Source organism: Equus przewalskii, chromosome 2 (assembly GCF_037783145.1).
Source record: "Equus przewalskii isolate Varuska chromosome 2, EquPr2, whole genome shotgun sequence".
Classification (NCBI taxonomy): Eukaryota; Metazoa; Chordata; class Mammalia; order Perissodactyla; family Equidae; genus Equus; species Equus przewalskii.
The window spans coordinates 56384103-56407471 of record NC_091832.1 but is presented as its reverse complement, the minus strand read 5'-3'; the positions used below and the strand labels follow the sequence as shown (position 1 = coordinate 56407471).

The window sequence follows — 23369 nt, the reverse complement described above, 5'->3', positions numbered from 1 at the left end:
GTCTTGGGAGGAAGAACCAAGAGGAAGCCTCCATAACAAAATATAAACAAAATCAATACTGTGGCTCTGGGGGAAACGTAAGAATTAGGACCACCATTGAAGACCAGAACAATGCGGGAATGGTAATTTTGGTTACCGCCAAACACTACCTAACATGGATGGGTCTTGTAGAATGTCAATGGATCGTTGTAAACTTAATGAGGTGGTTGCAATTACAGATCTGGTTCCCAATGTGATCCCTACTGCTGCCACTGCCAAATGCTCAGCTCCCCAGCAGCAGTGACAAACCCTGAGCTCCAGATAGGGTGCCTGAGCCCAGAGGCTCAAATTATTCACCTAGTGGCAAGATGATTACATTAAACCCCTTCCATGATGGAGGAGGTAGCAATTTGTCTTTTACAGAATAGGTGCTTCTTCTGGAGAATGGGTGGAGGGGAAAACCATAAATACCAACTCTAACCTAATGATCTTTTACAGCAATGAGGGCTGTGCCTGCTTATATTTTCTTCCTTACTTTGTTGGTTTATTTTGTTTTCTGCCCATCCCATTAGTTTGTATGCAGCATGCTTTTGATGAACGTTATGATTTACTCCATAGGAGACAGAATTTCAAGATGACAATGTGTCAAGATTAGAGCAAGATTGGTCATTGCCCAGCGAAGCTAGACTTGGAGCTGGATAGAGTAATTGATGAGACTTAGGGCTTTGTCCCTTTGGGGTTAGCATGAGCACTTTTATTTCTGTGAGGAATGGCTGCCTTGTGTTAGTGTTCTGTGTTTTCCTAAATTCTCTATTTGTCTAGTTGGCCTCCATTACTCACAGAGCCAAACTAATGGCCAAAGTTGTTTACATCTCCCTTTTGATCCAGCTCTCATGGGCATATAGAAATCATATTACAAACCCTCCAGCCAATCCCAAGTCAAGACCCCCAACCACCTCCTTTATCTCTGTCTCTCACACATCTAGCCAAAATTCTGCCTGCACTAAGTTACCCCAGGGCTGGGTACCAGACAGCTAGAGAACACCTTTATCTCCACAGCCTTACAAAATTATTCAAACTATCCAATCCTAAGCTGCTTACTCCATCTTGTCTTTCCTACAGAAACTCTAACAAATGCTCTGGGCCATGCTTTCTCCTTTGCCCTTTCTGCCCCCTGGCTGGCTCTGGTGCTTCCCCATGTGGCTCTGCATGGCATATCGTGACTCTTGATTCTAGGGATCTGTGAATATAAACGTCTTCCCTCATGACAATCATTTCTATGTCTGCATGTCTTACCATACCTGATTAAAACAAATTCCAGGTACAAATTTTAGAACAGTTAAACGTAAGCATTTTTTTTCAAGGTATAATTATAGAAAGTTGGGTGTACATTGATGTTAGGAGCCAAAGAACTAAATTTTGGGGAGCTTTCCAGCATTTAAACTCCTTTCAAATATTTTGAGAATATTCCCACCTGAAAGGTGGCAGAGCCTGCCTTCCACGTAGACATTCAAAACACCAGATTCCTGTTTCTGTAGCCTTCCTTACATCTAGTTCCTGGACACATGGTTAATCAGATGTGTCTGTCCTGACCTTTGTAACAGGAGCTGGTGACACAAAGAAGCAGGGATAGAGGAGAAATAATTCTGGCAGTAGTGGCAGCAGCAGCAGGAATGGCTGGTTTCCAGGGACAGCAGTGACAGCAGTACCAGTGACAGACAGTGCAAAGTTTTTCACCCAGTTCTGCAGCAGCAAGCCCACCATGCAGGTGACGGGTTGTAATGTTGGCTTCAGTTGGGCTGGTGTTTCTCTTGTTCTCACCTGTGCACCATGCAGGTTCTCCAGCTTTCTAAGTGCTTCTGTGAACTATTCATTGTCCTCTAATAAAATAATTTTCTGCTTAAAAATTAACCAATAGGTTTTTATTGCTTGCAACCAAGAACGCTGATTGATATAAACTATGATTATTCTCTTTCCTTGTTTCTTTCCTCATTCCTTTTTCTTTCCTCCTCTCTTCCTTCCTTCCTTCCTTCTTTCTGTCCTTCCTTCTGTCTTCCTGTCTTTCTCTCAGAAGAATAAATGCATTTAATACTTATATAACTAAACACATACACATATACATTTATATATAGAGAGATATGTATATACATGTATACATACAAATATATATTAATATGAAGGTAAATATGGTGAAATATTAACATTTGTTAGTTATGGATAGTAGGAATCTGGGTATTCTCTGATGTTTTTGTATTTCATGTCAATTTTCTCAAAGGATAATATTAGCAATCATGTACACATTTGTAAATATATATATTTATATGTGTGTGTGTATATATATATACACATGTATATACACAGTACTATTCCACTATTCCAAGCCCTTTATTTATGCTCATTCATCCCCTCCTCATAACAAACCTATGAAGTAAGAACCATTATTCACATCCTCCTTTTATTTATGAGGAAACTGAGGCACAGAGAGCTTAAGAGAATTGCCCTAAATCACGCAGCTTTTAAGGAGCAGAGCCAGAAATCAAATCCTGGCAGTCATGTCTGGAGCCCTTTGCTTTTAACAAAATAAGAGATGAGATAGTAAGTAGCTTAAGAGGGAGGCAGAACCCAAAGAGTCTTTTCAGGATGGAGGATGAGTTTATGGGCCGAGAGGACGTGACAAGTAGAGGGAGAGGTGAAGATGTGAGCAAGCCTGGGGTGGCTTACTGGATGGGACGCTGTCAAGATCATGGGGCCAAGCATTGCCGTGCATGGGAGGAGGAACAGGACTCCTGGTCTGATACTCGAGAGAAGGAGGCAAGGGGTTGGTTTACCGTTCGGAGGAGGATGACCTTGCTTCTCTGGGAAACTGAAGACAAGGTCAGCGGCAAGGAGGTGGAGGAAGTGACAGGCAAGTTGCAGCCAAACCAGGTGGCAGCGTGAGTGGCCTGGTGTGCCTGCAGGAGCCTGGTTCGGGGAGAGGAGGTTCCTCCAGGGGAGAAGGGGAAGGAGAGAACTGCCGGCTGGCTATCTGGGGGCTCTCTCCTTGGTCCTATTTTATTTAAAACTATTCTGCTTTATCAACAGACAGACCCAGGACCCAGGAGATTCCCCACCTGTGGGCGAGGTCAGGGGGCCCAGGCAGGGATACTGAAGCACAGGGTCCTTCGGAGCAAAGAGCAAAGAGCAAAGAGCGAAGCATCCTAGTAACCGGACAGAGGAAAAGAAGTCTATTGTCTGTCCTCACTGGACACAGATTGAATAGTCACAGGCTCCTCCTCCTCCCCTCCAGAGAGGGTGTGTGTGTGTGTGTGTGAGAGAGAGAGAGAGAGAGAGAGAGTGAGAACGTGAGTCTGTGTGCTTACCAAGCCAGTGGTCCCCCCTGTGGACTGGCTTGGCTTTTCCCTGCAGAAGCCTCTGTGCCAAGCTCTCCATGCCGCCCTCCTCAGTAGCACCTGCATGAAGACTTCTGGCTGCCAGAGCTGGGAGCCCAGGCAAACTGGGCCTGCAGAACTTGTTCAGCCTCCCCAGGAAGCAAACCTGACCCTCTGAGTCAGGTCTTCCTCATCCACCAAGGTGTGTCCTGCCCCAGCATCTGTGTGACCATGGAATGAAGTCACCCAGCTCTACTCTGCACCTGCCTCTCTGTTTCAGGGGACTTTTGTCAGCTGCCCAGGACCTCCAAGCCAAGCTCCTTCTCTGCATTCTTTGAATGGCCTGCCTTCTTCTGTGACCACCGGTAAGAGAAAGGTGCCCCCAAGGCTTGTATTGGGGACGTTGGGGGTGTGGGAACATTGTGAGGGCGAGGTAAAAGGGGTACTAGCAGATTAACAGCTTCTGGGTACTTAGAAGGGGAGTCTGGCAGAATGCTGGAAGTCACCTGCTCCTAGAAAAATTTTAGTCTTCTCATTGTCCCTGCAGGGGCTATCCAGAGCACAGTGACAGTCAACCCCTCCCACTGGTGAGGGTAACTCAGTCTCAAGAGTTATCAGCTCCACTGTATTGAATCTGCTTCTATGTCTTGATTACCACTATGACTCTTTTGTCATTTATTAACTCATTAGTAAATATTCTATATCCTTTCACAAAGACTAACACACACTGACTTGGAAAGTAGTAAGTTCCTCATTGCTGGGGTTTTTCTGAGGCTGGGATTTGTGGGGAGGACTCTTACATCAGCTGGTGTGGTAATCCAGATGACCTTTAAGATTCCACCCAACCTTGAGTTGTTAAGCTTCTACACTTGATCAATTTATTGAGCAGAACAGATATAAAAGCTAGAAATATGCCCTCTTTCCCTAAGCACCTCTAATGAAATTATTTGGAAGAAAAAAACACTATCATTCCCTCTAATCGAGGGGCTTTCTTTGGGGGTATTAACGGTTGTGGGAGAGCTGGGACTCCCATGCTTGGGGGTTGTGTTGCTGGATGGCAAGAGGGGTTGATGGGATCCAAGCAGGCTTCCTGGAGAAGGTGGCGCTTGTGAATAGAATAGAACATGGCCTGGTGGGTGAGAAGTTGGAAACCAGCTGCAGTAGGAAGGTGGACACAGAAGTGAGGCCAAATTACCTTGACTTCAAGGGGACCAGGAGTCAGGAAGTGGGTGAGAGAGGCTGCTGTGAGTTTGGGGGGGGGGGGAGGGGGGTGTGTTCTGGATACCCTCATATGTCAGCAGCAATACGAGCTCAGTGGGGATCTTGGTGTCTGAGCCCTTCACGTAGGCAACACTTTTTGTATAGGTTTCTCTGTGCACCCCATTCACCCAGACCCACTTTGCAATCAGGGACATCACCCCACTGCCACTCCCTCCCCAAAACCTGCCAACCCAGCCACTTAGAGGATCAAAGTGCCCAGGGCTCTTTCTCTTTTATTGTCTTTCTAATAAGAGGTGGAAGGTTACTCTAATTACTGACAATTACCTGGAACAATTTCTCCTTTGGTTTCCAGTGACAAATTAATGAAATTATCATATTGGGCTAATTACAAGGGATGCAAATTTGAGGCCTCTTGTAGGAATGTGTCCTCTAGTGTTGGCTGAATCTCCTTTGCACATTCTTCCAAAGGGTCCGGGACGTCTTTTGCTGCATCTTTATAAGATGTAATTTCAGCATGTCTGGATTTCTATTTCCTTTCCCCTATTCTCACTAATAGGGAAAAAACCTTTCTTTTATTTAGTGTGCTTGGTTGAAAGGTGAAACAGATCATATAGCCTTGGGATTTGCGGCCATACTGTTGGTTGGAAGGAGGAGTGAGTGAAGCTGCACATAGATGAAGCTCTTAGAGCCTTAGATCTAGGTGAGCCTGGCTTTGGGATGGGGCGCTCTTCCCTTTTCAGCATCCATCCGCCACTCACCTCGGTTCAGATAGTGGCTCAGCAACGATGGTCATAGTGCTAGGATCTGTGGAATACATGAAAGCACTGGCCGAGTTGGCTCTACAAAATTGCCCTCCTAGCTGGTACCACGGGGTAGCACTTTACCACATTATAGTGTTGAAGCTGAAGACCTGAGCTTGAACCCCAACTATATCACTTCTCAACTATGTGGTCTTGAGCATATCAGCCAAATTTCCTGAACATCAGTATTTTTAAAAATTTACATAAAAGAGATAATAATATCTCTTCCTATATCCTCCGAGGGGTGATATGAGGCCTAAATGAAGTCAAAGGTGCAAAAGTGTCTGGTAAACCTTAAAACTACACATATGCAATTTGTTCTTTGAAGATCTTCTAGGAATTATCAGCAAAGGGGACCCTGGAATCCTCTTTCTGTGCACTTGCTTGGCCCTGTTTCCTCTCAGCCGGCTGAAAACAAAGCAGCGAATCTTCAAGCATATGTGATGGTAGAGATGAACTCCTCTCCACTTTAACAAGCAAACAAAGCTTCTACGTGGGGGTCATAGAGGAGGTCAGGTAATATATAAGTCACCGACATCCCAACGTAACAAGTGAGAATGCTGAGTCCTCCAGGGCAGAGGATGAAAGAGAGAAAAGGAACCAGGAAGGCAGCCCTGTGGTTGTCAGGTTCTGAGTGAGTGCAGAGACAGAGAAAAAACTCCAGCTGCTCTGTAGTTTCCCCTGGATTTTAATGAAATTTAGTCTTTGGTGGTAACACCAGGATCTCAATTCAACTCACTCAACTCAACTCAAGCATCCCTCAGATGCTTACACAGAATCAGACTCAGGGAAGGACTTCCCAATGTGGGGAGTTGTAAAAAGCTTGGAAGGGACCCTCTGGGAGCTTGGGGCCTCTCTGCATGGCTTTGAAACCAATGGGACTGAATAAATAGACTTACGCCTCTTAACAGGGGTGGATGAGCAGGTGAGAGTTTAGAATTTTTCTTCCTTCTGTTCCTCTCTACTGTGTGCCCCTCAAGACCACACCCACTTAATTCCCTGTCCCTGATGACTGGCACATTGTTGGCTCCATAACAGATGAGAAAGTGGAAAGATGAATGAATAAAGAAAAGAATAAACAATTGGACTATGGGCACAAATGTTTGACAGTCTTGCTCTCTAAACTAAGCCATAAGCCTTGATCTCCTTCAGATTCTTCTGGAGCCCTCTTCCTCCCCTGGCACCTTTCACAGGTGGCCCTACATACCTGGAACTCACAAGGTGAACCCCTGCTAAGTGCGAGAGGCTCTGCTTGGGACTGGAGATAAAAGATGAATAAGACATAGTCCTCACCTCAACGAGCTCACAATAGGAACTTCCGCTTTTCTCCAAAGGCCCCTGTCAACCTTTGTCCCAACTTGGGAGCCCACATGAGGAGTTCAGCGCTGGGATTCCATTTCCTGGCCTCATTTTTGCCTCAGCCTTAAGGTGATTCTTTATGAACACTGCCGACTTCTTTTTTTTGGATGAGTTTTGAGTATTTATTACCTGTCTTTTTCTCCAAGTATTTTTTTAACGTGTTAAATATACATAATTTGCCATTTTAACCATTTTTAAGTGTACAGTTCAGTGGCATTAAGTGCATTCACTTAGTTGTGCTGCCATCAGCACCACCCACCCTCAGAGCTTTGCATCTTCCCCAACTGAAGCTCTGTCCCCTTTAAACAATAACACCCCACTCCCCCCTTCCTCCAACCCCAGGCAACCACCACGCGACTTTCTGGCTCTGTGAATTTGACTGAATACTATTCCATCGTATGTATATACCACATTTGTTTATCCGTTCTTCCATCGATGGGTATTTGGGTGGCATCCCCCTTTTACACAGTTGACTTTGGTTACTTGCACTCCATTCTGATGGAGGAATGCAGTCTTAGATCTACATGCATTTCAGGGGATGAGAGGCCCCTCCTTCGTGAGATGGGGGAGGACATGTAAAATGAACAGCAGATGTCACTGCCCAGTTAAAAATACTTTATAATATTTAATAGCTAATACATACTTATGATAGGAAATTTGTAAAATATAGAAAATTTTCAAAAAGAAGTAAGAGTTGCCTCTAATTCCTGCACCCAGAGATAACCCAGGTGATCTATATGTACATAGAAAAAAAGATTAGGAAAGAGCAAGATGGTTGTCTTAGTTCATGGGCTGCTGTAACAAAAATAGCATAGACTAGGTGGCTTATAACCAACAGAAATTTATTTCTTACAATCTGGGAAGTCCAAAATCAAGGTGCTGGCAGATTCGATATCTGGGTAGGCCCCTCTTCCTGGTTCATAGCCAGCACCTTCTTGCTACGTCCTCATATGGTGGAAGGGACGAGGGAGCTCTCTGGAGTCTCTTTTATAAGGGCACTAATCCCATTCATGGGGGCTCCACCCTCATGACCTAATCACCCCCCAAAAGGCCCCACCTCCTACTATCATCACATTGGTGATAGGGCTTCAAGATACAAGTTTGGGTGGGAAGGACACAAACATTCAGTCCATAGCATTGGTAATAATAGATTAGCTGTGCTTGTTTCTGCTGTAATGGGTCTGCTGTAGGGAGCCCCCCAGGAGCCAGGCCCCTGCTCCTGTGAGGGCCAAAGCCCTCAGACCTGGCCACTGCCACTCACCTGTGCCTCGGAAGCTGTGGAGGCCCAGGCTGGGACAGACACTGCATAAACATTATTCACGACGTGCAGGGAGATATTAGTTTGCATATGCATAAAGCTGCACTCCCATCTGAGAGCTCCTGCCAATGATGCTCCAGCATTTGTTGTTTGCAGGGAAGCAGCTCCAGAAGGGGTTGTGTATGGGGCGCTATCTATAGAGGAAGCTTCCTACTGCCAGGATCCCCTGCTCCACCCCCCGGGGACCCTGGGGACTTCTGGGAGAGCTGTGGGCTGTTCTGCTGGGTGCTCATTAGATGTTCCAAAGAAGCCACCTTCCGGGACCACTGGCCTTTTCTACTTGCTGTCTAGGGTTTTTTGGAGCCAGGAAGGAACCAAGAACCCCTGAGAGAGCTAGGACTAAATGAGGAAAGCTGGGGCAAGGATGCGGTGTAGCATGGCATCAAGGGTAAGGGTGACTGGCGATCGGGGCCAAATTCTCCTGAGGGAACAAGAGATGAATATAACTGTCAATGTCTAATGAGTCTTAGAGCTGAAACCTTCTGAGAAAGTTGAGGCAGGAGGACCTTCTTCCCCGAAACACACTCCAGAAAATCTTGTTATAATAAATATGCTCCAGAACTTCGAACGCATTGAGATTCACGTCAAACCCCTCCCACACCCTCTCTTCCTCCACTTGACACAAGCTATCTGTGTGCCCTGATGACCACAGAAGCAACCAGTTCCTCACTGAGCCCTCAGGAGCTTTCGTGGGCGTGACCCCCTCTGCTCCTCGCCCTCGGCCCGAGAGGCGGGCAGGACAGAGTGTGCCGTCCTTATCCTGTAGATGAGACAAAATCCCAGCAGGGCTGTGTCCTGCATGAGGCTGCTCAGCAAGTGGTGGGCCCAGGACTCAAAGCCACATTTACAAGTTCTTGTCCTGCCAAGGAGGCCAGGAGGGGGTGGTGTGACAGCTGGAGCAGCGTGGAGCGCCAGCGATGGAATGCTGCTGGAAGAGTTGGGACAGAGTGGCCCGGGGGATGAGAATGAGCCAGAGAGAAGAGGTTTCAAGACTCCATCACTAATAATAATGATTTCCCCACGTGCTTGGTGGTTACGTTTTTACAGCACTTTCACTCATATTCTCTTTCTTTTTAAGTTGTGATAAAATATACAGAACATAAAATTTACCGTTAGAGAAGTTCAGTATCTTCACAATGTTGAGCAACCACCACCACTATCTAGTTCCAGGACATTTTCATCATCCCAGATGGACACCCCGTGCCCCATCTCCGTGCTGAGAGTCGGTGTCATGTCCGAGGACACGGCCGGTGCCTAACACACAGTCGGCATTTGACACATACAATGTGTGCCTGACATACGACGTCCCCACTCTCCCAAGAAGGAGGGCTGTCAAAAAAACCCCCAAAAGCTAAAGTGAGTATGTAAACTTTTTAGGGTGATATTTAATATATTATTCAAATGACACATATTTTAAATCACATTCTGTGTATGTTAATACACTAACTTAAAAATACGGCTTTTCCCCAAACCTTCCTGTTTACGAAACATTCAACACTTCACCCACATCTTGACATCAGTGTCCTTCTCATCACTAGAACTATTTTTGGAATCAGCTGTCCATGTGCTGGCCTATGCCTTCTTCCCTACAGTCTAAAGAGAGTTGGCTATTTCTTATTAACCCAGAAAGTCTTTATTTTTTAATAAGCTTTTTTGAGATATAATTCACATACCATAAAATTTGCTTTTTTAAAATTTACAATTTGGTGATTTTTTAGTGTCTTCAGAGTTGTGCGACCATAACACTATCTAATTGCAGCACATTTTCATCACCCCAAAGAGAAACCTGTACCATTAGCAGTCACTCCCTCTTTTCCCTCTCCCTGGGGCCCCCAAACCTCTAATCTGCTTTCTGTCTCCAAAGATTTACTTATTCTGGAGATTTCATATACTTGGAATCACATAATATGTAGTTTTTTGAGTCTGTCATCTCTCACTTTGCATAATGCTTTCAAGTTTCATCCATATTGCAGCATGGATCAGCACTTCATTCCTTTTTATGGCTGCATAGTATTCCATTGCATGCACATACTATCTTTGGTTTATCTGTTCATCAGCTGATTGGCATTTGGGTGCTTCCACCTTTTGGCTATCGTGACTAGTACCTATATTCTTTTTATTGGCCTCCATTTGTGGTACATTTTTCCCTATTTTACAGATGAGACCCTGAGACTAAGCTATGGGGACTTCAGTCTTGTCCTGTGCTCTCCTCTGTCCAGCAGGTCAGGGCTTATCTTAGGGTGGAGTAGCTAGTTGACTCTGCAGACAGAGGTGGATGCTGGTTCCTCAGTTAAGCCCGGGAGAGCCCAAGAATCCTCAACTCCTGGGAGGCCTATTTGCTTTCTTTTCACATTTCTGTGGTGTGTGAGGAGCAAAGGCACATGGTGTCAGGGATGCGTGACCCTGAAAATCCTTTCCTGGGCTTGCTCAGGCTCAGCGGTGGAGGGAGCCCTTCGGAAGCCGGCGGGAGCTCTACTGTGCCAGCTCCTTGAGGCCGTGCTGGGGAAGCAGTTGGAGGTTCGACCCACAGCAAAGCCCTGGCCTGCCCTCCTTCTGAGGTCCAGGGGCAGCCAGACCCCTCTTCTGAAGCCATGGGCCTCTCACACTCTGCACGCCTGCCCATGACGAAGCTCGGCCTGTGGTGGCTCCTTCTGATCCCAGCAGGTGAGTGGGTGCAATCACTAGGATGTCACGTCACCACAAATCTCATGGCCGCGTGGAGGAAAATCCTGCTGGGGGGCTTATGGCAGCTGTCCGGGCTGCAGGGGACTTCTGAGTGAGTAGCTTGCTCCACAGAGAGGAGGTGGAGGGGTACTCACAGCTCTGACACTGGCAGCTGGTGACCCTGAACCCCTTGAGCTCAGTGTTCCTCATCGCAAAATGCCAACGGTACTGTGAACCCCCAGGGCTATGGCAAGGATCACATGAATGACAGTTTGTGGGGTACAGTAGCACTGGGGATACAGTAGGCACTCAATACTACTGTTCCTGATGGGCTTCTCTGGATTCAGAGAACTGGGTCACGACTTGCTCAGGCAGCAGAACTCGGAGGAGGGAAGCTGTTTGCAGAACACACTGAAAACAGACATGAGTGATTCCATCGGACAATGTTGGGACGCTTTGCCTAGCTGCTAGGAAGGAGCAACTGCCCATGGTTTCAGAAGCGGTGGGGGAGACGCTGAAGCAGCAGAGGATCTCCCAGTTAGCTAGCGGCTCACTGCCAAGTGGATGGCAATGAAAGCCCACCGTAATGCATGAAGCTCTTCTCGCTGCAGCTCACCTCACACGGGCCAGGCGTCTCCCCTGTATTGCTGTCCCACTTGGGCTTCCTCAGTTCAAGGCTGAGTCTTGTCTCCAGGTCTGACTTCTCCCCACTCCTGTGCCTCCAGCACTTGTTTTCACACCTTCTTATCTAATAGTCACAGAGTTACGGATGTTTCCTGAGCTCCAACCATGTGATGATGGCTTTGTTAAGCTCTAACACACATTATTATATTTGATCCTCAACAGTGCTTTTGATGGATTCTGGATTAGCCTCCCCATTTTACAGATGAGGAAACTGAGGCTCAGTGAGGTTGAGTGGCTCTGATTTGATGGGAGAGGGGGCCCAGCACCCCCCACCATGGACTCCTGGAGACCTCACTCTTCCCTCCTGTCCCACAGCATCTGTGCAGCGAGCCCCGCCTACCCACGCCGAGGACCGCCTCTTCAAACACCTCTTTAGGGGCTACAACCGCTGGGCGCGACCGGTGCCAAACACCTCCGACGTGGTGATCGTGCGCTTCGGGCTGTCCATCGCCCAGCTCATCGATGTGGTGCGCCTGTCCTAATATCCTTTGCCCCCTTGGGATCAGTCCCCAGACCATGGGTGCCTTTGCTGGGATGCTCCCTCTTTCCGCAGTGCCAGCTCTTCTCCCTCCAGGGCCCCCAGCCCACCTCATTAAAGGCATCATCCCTTGGAGCCGGGGGTGCCACATCTCCCTCGCACTGTCTCAGCTCTGGAGCCCCCTCCTGAGAAGGCATTGATTGGCAGCAGTGGGTTTTCTAGACACCCTGCTTGTTCCACTTGACATCAGCCCAGGAGACCCAAGTGGCCTGTGTGGTCCTGAAGAATCTGAGCAACGGAGGCAGCGTTCGGAGGGGGTTTTGGGTGGGTTGAGCTTGCAGTGTCGTGTAAGAGGTTCCTCTGGTGAGTGGGGGCTGGAGTCAGCCCGTCCCATTCCACCCTGTTTTCTGGGGCTGGTTCCATCACTCTATCGTTCTTACTCTCTCTTCTGCTCTTTGCCAGGATGAGAAGAACCAAATGATGACCACCAACGTCTGGCTAAAGCAGGTGAGGGTCCCTCCCCGAGCCGAAGCAGGAGCAGGGGCGGGAACCCACTGACCCCAGACCCTCCCAGGACTCTCTCACTGACACAGGAGTCTGAATTCACGGTTTACCTAAGAGTTGCCACTTGGGATGTTCCCAAAGCCAGCTGGTTGCAGACTGCTTCTTGCAAGGGGCTGAGCTCTTGTGTGGATGGGCTCCAAGTCCAGCGCCTGAGACTGTCATCTGCAGGAGCCAAGTGGTCCCCTTTCTGGTAGTGGGCATTTCCTATTTCCCTGCTACCACTGTAGGTCAGATCATTGAGTCATCACTGAAAAACCAGGGGAGGTTTCATTCTGCCTGCTTTACAGCTGAGGAAAGCGAGAAGCAGAGTGCAGCTTGGCTAGAAAAGGGGGTCCTGACTTGGAACCCCAGGCTACTTCTATGGGAGAACGCTGAGTGTTCCATGTCCATGCTGGCTACTGCTACCCCAAAACCTACCAGCTTAAAGCAACAGTTGATTACATCTCATAGTTTTACAGCCAGGAGCTTGGGTGATTTCTTCTGCTTTGCATGCTGATTACGGGGGTTACTTGGTGATATTTGGTGGTGGCTGGTCTACTCTGGAGGGTCTAAGGTGGCTCTACTTGTGTCCATCCCTCAGCAGGGATGTTGGGAAGGCTCTGGAAAGTTCTGGAAGCCAGGCCCAGCTCGACCTTTCTCCTTCTCCAGCCACTCTCAGGGTCTCTCTGTGTGTCCTCTCCAACAGGGGAGTTGAATGCCTCACCTGGCGGCTCAGGGACTCCAGAGCAAGGGTCCTAAGAGACAGAAAATGAAGCGTCTGGTCTCTTGAGACTCGGAAACTGGCCCGGCATCAATCCTGGCAAAGAATGTGTGGCCCTCTTTGATGTGCCACTCTCGGGGGCAGAACGTGGGGCACAGGCTCCAGCAGAACCTGAATATATTCTCTCCCCTTCTCCACCCCTCGCACTCAGCCCAGCCCCTTCCTCGGGCCCCAAAGTGGAGGTGGTGAGAGAACGAGAGAAAGAGGACCCAGCCCTCTGCCTACTTTCCCACCACTTCCTCTCCCTGGGCCCCTGGCAACCTAACCACCCTCTGTCTCAGAGATTGGCATGCAGAATACCATGACAATCAGAATTCTGATTGACATCTTCATTTTGAATCTTTTGAATGAATGCCTTACGTTCTGTAAGTGTCCAGGTGTGTTGTTCCTGCCTCCATAGGCCCTAGATGGTGTCAGGCTGTATGCCGGCCATTCAGTTTTTATAATTGGATGCTTAGGCCAAAGGCATGGAGCAGACGCCTCAGACGCTGTTCACCCTGGAGCTGTTAGGGGGTCACAGGGCTCATCTTTACAGATGTGCAAATTGAGGCCCAGGGCAGTAAAAGGTCTTGGGAAGTCACACAGTCCTGCAGTGTGGGGCCAGATCTAGAACCTGGGTTGACATAGTTGTCCCCAGGGGCCAGTCACCTCAGCTTAGGGGCTGGAGTGAGGAGGAGAGGCAGGAGCACTGGATCAGGAGGCAGGCCAGCCAGGGCTGCCTCTGTCTAGCCTGTGATGCTGTGCAAATTGCTTAACCTCTCAGATCCTCACTTTCCTCGTCTGTAAAATGGAGATAATACAATCTATTGCCCACACTGGCAACCTACTGCCAATTAATACAACCATCTTGGTGGAGATGCCCCCCAAAATGTTGGTTGAAACTGAAAACTTGAGAGATGATGGACCATGGGGAAGAAGTTACATTTATGAAGCCCAATCCCTTTCAAAATTGTTCATCGATGTTCTGAGAAATCCTGACAATTTTACAAACATTTTTATCTTTCTTATTTTGCAAGTCTGTCTCCGCTGTCCACCTAAGCCTTCCTCTAGATGAGCCGTCAATACCGCTGCTGGGCCAGCATCTTCCCAAGCATGGTTTGGGTACCAGTGGCAGTTTTGTGATATGAATTTGGTTGGCTCATAAACCTTTTTGTAATAGTCATATATTTATATTTTAGTGGATGTTTTCAAATTCTGCTTGGTTTTCCAGTAATATCAATGACGTAAAATTTTAAAATGTCAGGGCCAGCCTGGTGGTGCAGCAGTTAAGTTTGCACATTCTCCTTTGGTGGCCCAGGGCTCGCCAGTTCAGATCCCGGGCACGTACCTACACACTGCTTATCCAGCCATGCTGTGGCAGCATCCCACATATAAAGCAGAGGAAGACGGGCATGGATGTTAGCTCAGGGCCAGTCTTCCTCGGCAAAAAAGAGGAGGATTGGTGGCAGATCTTAGCTCAGGGCTAATCCTCCTCCTCAAAAATACCCACAAAAAACAAAAACCCAAACAAACAAACAATTTAAAAATGTATGTAAGTTTAAAAATAGTGATCCAATTTAAAGGAAAACACTAAATAAATGATAATACAGGCGGTACACATATGTTGGTAAAAATTATGAAACTGGAATGTGAGCGCTGTTGGTGAACACTGGGGGAGACCGATGCTTTTCCTCTCCTGTGCCTGCTTCCTGGCAATGTGCCTGTTTCCCTTAACTCCCTCCCAGGTCCCTTCCCGGGTTGATGTGTTTGTGTAAACCTTACACGACTATCCTTAGAGGGGAAAAGCCATCGTGCAGGGAGCCTTCTCAAGGTGTGTCACTGTACAAAAGGGAAACGGCCCCTGGCCTTAGGGTGGGCGTGGAGTCTGGGAGGCTGGGGCTCAAGCCCCACTGCTGCCATTTACCAGCGGCGGATACCCTGAGCCTCACTTGCTTCCCCCTAACCTGTAGGATTGTTGTGAAGATTAGCAAGAATGATCTAAAGGGCCTGCAATGAAGCTGGCTTTATAAATGGCAGTGGCTATTATTTTAATTATTATAAGCCCCCGTGAGCCAAAGGACAGCTTGTGTGTCAACACGAGTCATTATCTGTTGGGGCTAGTCATTCCTTTTAGGTCCAGAAGAGACATGGGAAACGTTCCTGGAAAGAAGACCAACCAACGTTCGAGGGAGGAGCCGTTTTCTCATTGCCTGGACACACGTTCAGTGTTGAGCATTTACCAGGGGCTTGGTGCTCGCGATGCAGGGTGAAACGGTTGTCCTTCGCTTCAGGGAACCTACAGAGGCATGAAATAAACAAATACGCAAATCAACATGTAATCACCACTTGTAACCATCCGTAAAGGAAAACTTCAGAGAGTGAATAACACTAACCTGATTTTGGGGAGAAAACAGATTCTCTTGGACCAGCTGGTGGCGCTCTGGAGCAGAGTGTAAAAGTCACTGGCGTATTCCTCTTTCTCAGCTAACTCCGGCAGGTTGTTTTTAGCTCTCTGGTCCTCAGTTTCCTTATCTGTTAAGTGGGGAAATACCTCCACTTGCTCGGCATTCCCTGCCCAGCTCTCCCACTGAGGCTCTCCCTAGACAGAGGGTGCAAAAAAAACCTTTGTAAACTGTGATGCACTAAAAAATGTTTACTACAAATGAGTGAGGTAGCTTGCCAGGGTTGTCCAGCCAGGGCGTCCAGAATGAGCACTACAGGAAGAACTAGGGTGACCTATCGTCTGGGTGTGCCCGAGACTTTAAGTATTAGAGATTGATCATCTTCGACTGGACTCCCAATTCCCAGCTCAGAACCCTGTCCTGGCATCGCCACCCTTTCTGTTCTGTGGGGCTGGGTGAGGAGCTCTGGGTGCTCCTGAGTCCGGCTGCTGGGTTGTCCCCAGGCTGCACTAGGTTTGCCCGAGACCCCCTCCCAGGGCAGGGCCATGACGTGACTCCCCTCTCCACGCACAGGAGTGGAGCGACTACAAGCTGCGCTGGAACCCGGCCGATTTCGGCAACATCACCTCCCTCCGGGTGCCTTCGGAGATGATCTGGATTCCCGACATCGTCCTCTATAACAAGTAGGCTGGGGGCCTGGAGGCCCCTGGGGGGGTCCTGCAAGAGGCACGTAAAGTGAGGCTGGGGTGGGTTGGACTTCGGAGGTTGCCTCCCTCTCAGCTCCTGCTTTGCTGACCCTCACCCCTGCCACCTTTTCTCTTGATTCCTCTCTTTCTTTCATTTTGTTCTCTCACTCATACACTATAATTTATTGAGCATCTACTATATATCAGTGCCTGGCACTGTTCTAGTGGGACACAGATTATTTGTATTATAGTGGGAGTATTATTTGAAAAATGTGGTTGGTGCAGGATCTGAAAACAGTGCCAACGGGCTGGAGCTTTGCAGGCTGGCAGTGTTGTTGACACAGGTAAGCCGCATCCCGGGTGATGCCTCTGCAGTGAGTGAACTCACTTGGTATGGGTCTTTGAAAAAATCATATTAATTATAGCTGCCTTGCATTAGAGACCAAAAAGGACCAGTCTTCGAGCATAATGACTAGAAGATAAAAAAAGGCGGGGAGTGTAAAGAGAGCAGTACTGGACCAAAAAAACAGTTGTTTTTCTTGATAGAAGATGTAGAGAGCTATAATTTCATCTCTGGGCTTGGTATCAGGTCATACTTCATTTAGAGCTCAAGAACTTACAATTAAAAGGTGTTTGGCATTATGTTCTTCTAAAAATGCTTTCTAAAGTGGGGCTCTAAGGAGCACTGGCTCCCGGAGACACGTATAGCTGTGAAAAATGGTCCTGTGGTCAAAGACTTTAGATAACACTGTGCGTTCTCCTGCTTCCTCCCAGCCCCAGCCCTTTGGAGAATTCAGGACACAATAGCATTTTAAATATTGTTAGAAGTTGCTCAGCCAAGAAACCCATTTAGCCCAGCACTTCCCAATTTATTTGACCCAAGTTTGGAAAAGCTATTTTTAAACCATAAAATAAAGGGGCAAAGATTCACTTCTGGAGTTTTGGGGTTTCCAGATGATTGGAGGGGAACAACAACGATTCCTTCTCACTGCCCAGTCCTGGTCAGGCCCAAAGCCCTCTCATCCAGCCGCTATAAACACACATCCAGCACAGATGATCTGGAAGGTCTGACGCTGCAGGAGTCCAGTGTGTGCTGCTGCCGCTGGACTCACGGACCCCTCACCCCACATCTCTCTGGAGCCGGCACCCAGGATCCTTCTAGTGTCTGCTTCCTGTGCATCTGGCGGATGTCAGGAGCAAAGTCCCAGCATCAGATATGGCCTGGAGTTTTAGGATTGCCAATAAAGCTTTGGCAGTGTTAGTTGACTGTAACAGAAAATTCTTTTGATAGGACAAAGGTCCAAACCAAATTCCTGCGGACATATAAAGAAGGGTCTCTTCTGTCCAGACATCCCACTCCAGATTGACAGGAAGATCGGGAAAGCGTAGCTTTCCTTCCTCAAAATGGGGCGCGTGTTGCCATCTGGTGGTGATTGTGTGTGAGGACAAAAATACCTTAAAAAAAATTAGCCTTTGACCTGATCCGTTTGTTACTCTCAAAGTTCCCGTTTCCAACCTGCCTACATCTCTAACCTGGAACCTCTCTGTGGGAAACACGTCTCTCTGCCTGCGTAGTCGTCTGGTTCCCCTGCCTTTCGGAATGACCGTAGGAACTGGAGGACGAGGGACGGCAAGGGCGCTGAGCCCACTGCGCCACTGCTCAGGGGGAATCTGGGACTCAGGCTCCCAGGAAGCCCCTCCCAACTGGCCACCGCTGTTCCAGCGTCCCCAGCGCCCTCACGGCCTTTACATGCCTAGGTCCCACGACGCGGCCAGCCTCATCTCCCACCACCTCCTACTCGCGCCCCACCCCCACTCCTGCCCAGCTCCCGCAGCCCAAGCATGCCCTGAGAGTTTTGTCCTTCCCCGCTTCTGCTCCTTCTTCCTGCTGACGCTCTAGGGGTACGCTCTCCACCCCAGCTCTCCGCCGCATTCTACCGTCGGTCGTCAAGGCCTTGCTCAAATGGAAATTTTCATGATGACCTTGCTCGCTCCAGCAAGGAGGGAGTTCCCCCCATAGTTCTTGGGGAGCACTCCGGCTGTTCTCATAGTGCTGTTGCTAAACTGCCTCCCGTGTTTGTAGGGTTTCCAGGCTGCGTCTCATTTCCCCCCCGGGTCTTTAGGGGCAGGCGTGACTCTCACGTTCCCTCCGCTCGCAGCTCCTGACGAGGCCGCAATGGGGACGCTGGCTCAGAAATGCCTGCTAACTGAATGGGGTCCAAGGGGATCTTCCTTGACCCGCAAAGATGTTAGGTGTCTTCTGAGGGAACTAGATATCCCAGGTGGAAAAACATGGCCCCCGCTGAGGGGCTTAGTCACCATCTGCTAGGGGGAGAAAATATACCATAAATTATCACTCTAAAGTGTGAAATAAATACAAACAGGCAACCAAACTACACATACCTCATGATCACAAATATGTAAAAATGTTATATGTATGATCTATATGACAATCAAATACTTACATGTAACATCAAAATGTTGGTAGGGGTTACTTTTTAAGTTCTTGGTACATTCCTATATTCTTCAGAATTCCTACTTTTGTATTTAAAAAGATGGTGCATGAGGGGCCGGCCCTGTGGCCCAGTGGTTAGGTTCGCGGGCTCTGCTGCAGGCGGCCCAGTATTTCGTCAGTTCGAATCCTGGGCGCAGACATGGTACCACTCATCAAGCCATGCTGAGGCGGCATCCCACATGCCACAGCAAGAAGGACCCACAACTAAGAATATACAACTATGTACCAGGGGGCTTTGGGGAGAAAAAGGAAAAAAATAAAATCTTAAAAAAAAAAAGATGGTGCGTGAAAAGACAACTGAGGGAGCTGTAAATGAGTGTGTGCTGGGACAGTCTTATACACTTGCATAAAACCCGACGACTTGGCTGGGTCTGGCTTTGTTATTGGGGTCCCCCTGCTGCTGGTTGTGGGGAGCATCCTGGTTTGGGCAGGCGAGGTGTACAGGGCCCCCTAGCTCCTCTCGTCTCCCCAGTGCAGATGGAGAGTTTGCGGTGACCCACATGACGAAGGCTCACCTCTTCTCCACCGGCACTGTGCACTGGGTGCCCCCGGCCATCTACAAGAGCTCCTGCAGCATCGACGTCACCTTCTTCCCCTTCGACCAGCAGAACTGCAAGATGAAGTTCGGCTCCTGGACGTATGACAAGGCCAAGATCGACCTGGAGCAGATGGAGCAGACGGTGGACCTGAAGGACTACTGGGAGAGTGGCGAGTGGGCTATCATCAACGCCACAGGCACCTACAACAGCAAGAAGTATGACTGCTGCGCTGAGATCTACCCCGATGTCACCTACTACTTTGTCATCCGGCGCCTGCCCCTCTTCTACACCATCAACCTCATCATCCCCTGCCTGCTCATCTCCTGCCTCACCGTGCTCGTCTTCTACCTGCCCTCCGACTGTGGCGAGAAGATCACCCTGTGCATCTCGGTGCTGCTCTCGCTCACCGTCTTCCTGCTGCTCATCACCGAGATCATCCCCTCCACTTCTCTGGTCATCCCGCTCATTGGGGAATACCTGCTCTTCACCATGATCTTTGTCACCCTCTCCATCATCATCACGGTCTTTGTCCTCAATGTCCACCACCGCTCCCCCAGCACCCATAATATGCCCCACTGGGTGCGAGTGGCCTTTCTGGGCTGTGTGCCTCGGTGGCTTCTGATGAACCGGCCCCCGCCACCCTTGGAGCTCCATGACCCCCTAGATCTGAAGCTCAGCCCCTCCTATCACTGGCTGGAGACCATGAGCATGGATGCAGAGGAGAGGGAAGAAGAAGAGGAAGACAGGTGGGTGTGTGCACGTGATTCATCCCCCTCCCTGGGTGTCCTCTACAGCCATGGTGGTCTGCACCAAGGGGCCTCAGGCCGTAAAGTGGAGACCCAGTTGCAGGAGGATGGGCTTCTGCTGTCGCCTCGCATACAGAAGGCACTGGAAGGAGTGCACTATATTGCTGATCACCTGCGGTCAGAGGATGCTGACTCTTCGGTGAGTTGGGGCTGGGTGAGGGGCCCCTTGCCTGGGTAAATCTACCAGCCTAGTTGGGAACCATCTCACCCCAGGTGTTAGCTTGGTCCAACCCAGTCTACTCCATGAGGGCCCATGTGCATCAGTCATAGCCCTTGGGAGGCTGGAATAAACTGAGCGAGAACATCTAGCTGGCAGCTCTTAAAACATTTATTGGCAGGGGCCAAATAGCAGTCAAGAAAGCCCCAGCTAAGCCTAACTGGGAGACAGCAGGACAGAGAGGAGGATCTCAGAGCTTCCCATGCCATCCTCATGGCAGCCATTTCGCATGGTGAGCCTCTAGGTGGGGCAGAGGGAGGCCAGGGCATGTCACCAGGAGAGACCAAATAAATCAGGCTGCTGTGTTTTCAGCTTTCCTTCTCTGTCCTGATGGTCTCCTCCTCCTCCTCCTCTCCCCTCCTCCTCCTCCTTGTTAGCGGGCTCTGGGCATTTTGTGAACGTCACTATTCACTCGCAAACCCTAAGCACTCTTGGTTGTACCAGGTGGGCTCCCCTCCCCGGCTCCTGCCATATCTGGCATTATTAGGTGAGCAAGCGACCGCCCAGGATTGCAGAATTCATCTTACCAACCTTGGGAAGGATGAGAGGCCCGGAGGTTATTACTGGATGGCCCTTGTTGAGTAGACAAGAAAATTAATCATTGTCTAATCCAGGAGCAGCTAGGAGTCTAGAGCCACCTGCCTGGGCTGCGAGCCGCAATTCCACAACCTACCCTCATCCCCCCAACCTTCCCTGGGCCATGCCTACCCTCGCCTACCTGCCCCCTGCGTCTCCTACAGTGGGTAGGGGAGTGGGCAGGGAGGTAACATGGGGCCAGCAAAGTCTTCACCATTTTGTAACTGCTGAGTGTTGCATTTAAATCACTGCAGGCCCGCTGGGAGGGTCTCTGGCTCTGGGTGGTTCTAGAACCTCCTTGTGTCCCTCTAACCCCCCTTTCTTGGACCTTGAGAGCCTATGGGAAGGCTCTGGGCTGTGTCAAAGGGGTGGGATAGGATGGGAATCATTAGGAGGGGATTGTTTGAGTCTTAAGACAGCCCTATGTCCCCCTCCCCCCTTAGCTTCCCAAGGTCTCAGTGGGGCCGCTGCTGCCCCCAGTGCTATCCTTACAGGGGCTGTGCATGGGTGGGACGCTTCCCCTTTTCCAAGGCCTGGCCACTGTCACTGAGCCCATTTCCACCTGCAGGTGAAGGAGGACTGGAAGTATGTGGCCATGGTCATCGATAGGATATTCCTCTGGTTGTTTATCATCGTCTGCTTCCTGGGGACCGTTGGACTCTTTCTTCCTCCGTTCCTGGCTGGAATGATCTGATTTCACGTCTTTGCTTTGGCCCAAAGGTGGCACTGCTGACTGTCGTTAACTGCTGCTGCCTCTCGAGTACGCCTTTGGGGTCAACTCCATCTGACTGCGGGTGTCCCTCCGTGGAGTCCCCACACGAACCCAATCATCCAAGACTTCCTGGAACAATTCACTTGACATGATTGTACCCTGTGCTGAGAATCTGCTGGGCACAGAGCTCTGTTTTGGACACTGAGGAGCTAGGAAAAGAAGGAACTTGCTCTGCAGAGTTGACAGTATGGTGGTGACAATGTGAAGCTGTGTAAGATTCTCATATGGAGGAGGAACAAGCAGGGGGAGCTGAGGGTGGGGGTGGGGCCAGGTGAAGAGGCACAGACCTCAAAGGAGGGAAGAGTAGGGAAGATGGGAGACGGTGCCTCAGGGCTGGAAGGGCTGTGAACAACATTTTGGATTCAGGAATGAGCCTAAAGTGTCAGGGAGAACAGCCAGGCTGAGGGGTGCTCCAGAGTGGGGAGCAGTGGGAGGAGGCAGGTTGGAGCATCTTTAAACCAGGTGGAGGAGGGAGTATGAGCTGTCTGGTCTAACAGTGGAGTGGTGGAGGTGCTTCCAGAAGGGAAGAAGGGGAGGCAGGGCCCAGGTGGGGCAGAGGAGGGATGCATGATTGGATGCTGGGCCATCCCACCCACCTGGAAGCTCTTGCGGACCCCTGGCCTCTCCTTCCCTTTAGCCCCTCCCCTTCCCTGCTGCAAATTGGCTCAGCACCAGCCGTCCTCAAGAGGTTTGGCAGCACTGAGAGTCCCTGTCTGCAGGGGCACCATCTATGCTTAAATGCACATGGACAAGCCGGAAAGACCTCCCTGGCCATTCTTGACCCACCCCAACCCTACAGCCTGCTGCCTCCCTCTCTCCACAGGGCGAGTGGTGGTCGGCACTCAGGATGTTTTCTCTGGGTGACTGAGCTGGATTGCTTTCGACCCTGAGACTGCTGTGTAAATGCACAAGCTGCAGGACTCCTTCCTTCCCCACCTGCTCCCCCTCTCCCTGTTTGTCCCAAAGCCCGGTGATGTCCTCTGACCCTCCGTGCAGCCCGTTCTCCCCCTGGAGTTCAGCAATCCAAGGCTGTCAGCCGCATGCGGGAGCCTGGAGCCTCTCCCCAGCCCTGTCCAGCCCCCTGGAGGGGGAACCATGGCAGCCAACAGATATGGGCACTGGGTTCTCTGGACAGAATGGAGACCTTGGACAGGAAGTCGAGCTGGGTGAGCTTCCAGTTTCCCTTCGGGCTTTGGGATTTCTTCCTTCCAAACCCCCAACTTGCCTCTTCCTGACAGACCAGGGGAAACCTAAGACACCCCAGCCCAGGCCTTCACTCCTCAGTTCTCTCCCAAGACCCCCACTCAGTGGCCCATTCTGGTTTCTGGCTCCTCTCTGATCCTGTGAAGCAGCCCCTGGCCTGCCCTCTCCTCCCTCCTGGCTCTCCCAGACTTGGTCTCCTGGTGCAGTGACATTCGCTCATGTTATTCCATCTCCCATCCATCTTGCATGTGAGTAAAGAGGTTAAATAAAGCTGAAGCTGCAGCTCATTCAGCTGTGGGACCCCTCCTCAGCATCCCCAGGACCACCCAAGCCCCCTAGAGCCCTCGTTGTTTGGTGCGAACTGGGAGGGCACCATTGGCATTCCTCATGTGGCCGTGGATGGGGCTGTCCTGGACCCCACTGGAAAGTGGCCCTTTGGTCGGGCGTCGGGGCAAAGGGGCTGGAGCACACACTGACCC

General features: G+C 49.8%; 1 protein-coding gene across 3 annotated transcripts; it reads left to right on the top strand.

The window, feature by feature from the left end:
• Positions 1 to 2870: 2870 nt before the first annotated feature.
• On the top strand, positions 2871 to 23181 carry CHRNA2 (cholinergic receptor nicotinic alpha 2 subunit). Of its 3 annotated transcripts, XM_070611343.1 has the most exons (10): positions 2871 to 2912; positions 3061 to 3270; positions 3385 to 3549; positions 3628 to 3712; positions 10477 to 10709; positions 11709 to 11860; positions 12334 to 12378; positions 16150 to 16259; positions 19250 to 20261; positions 21484 to 23181. In XM_070611343.1, the coding sequence occupies exons 5-10, from the start codon at positions 10637 to 10639 to the stop codon at positions 21607 to 21609; spliced, it is 1518 nt and encodes a 505-aa protein (XP_070467444.1). In that variant the 5' UTR covers positions 2871 to 2912; positions 3061 to 3270; positions 3385 to 3549; positions 3628 to 3712; positions 10477 to 10636; the 3' UTR covers positions 21610 to 23181. The 3 variants fall into 3 exon arrangements, with proteins under 3 accessions (XP_070467444.1, XP_070467442.1, XP_070467443.1); XM_070611341.1 differs by lacking the exons at positions 2871 to 2912; positions 3061 to 3270 and adding an exon at positions 9210 to 9401 and having other exon boundaries at positions 3279 to 3712; XM_070611342.1 differs by lacking the exons at positions 2871 to 2912; positions 3061 to 3270 and having other exon boundaries at positions 3287 to 3549.
• The last annotated feature ends 188 nt before the right edge of the window (positions 23182 to 23369 follow it).

Bases quoted from the DNA above. Each gene is read 5' to 3' on its own strand.
- CHRNA2 (XM_070611343.1), top strand. From the start codon at position 10,637: ATGGGCCTCTCACACTCTGCACGCCTGCCCATGACGAAGCTCGGCCTG. The intron at 10,710-11,708 runs GTGAGTGGGTGC...CCTGTCCCACAG, and splicing joins GCTCCTTCTGATCCCAGCAG to CATCTGTGCAGCGAGCCCCG. The intron at 16,260-19,249 runs GTAGGCTGGGGG...TCGTCTCCCCAG, and splicing joins GACATCGTCCTCTATAACAA to TGCAGATGGAGAGTTTGCGG.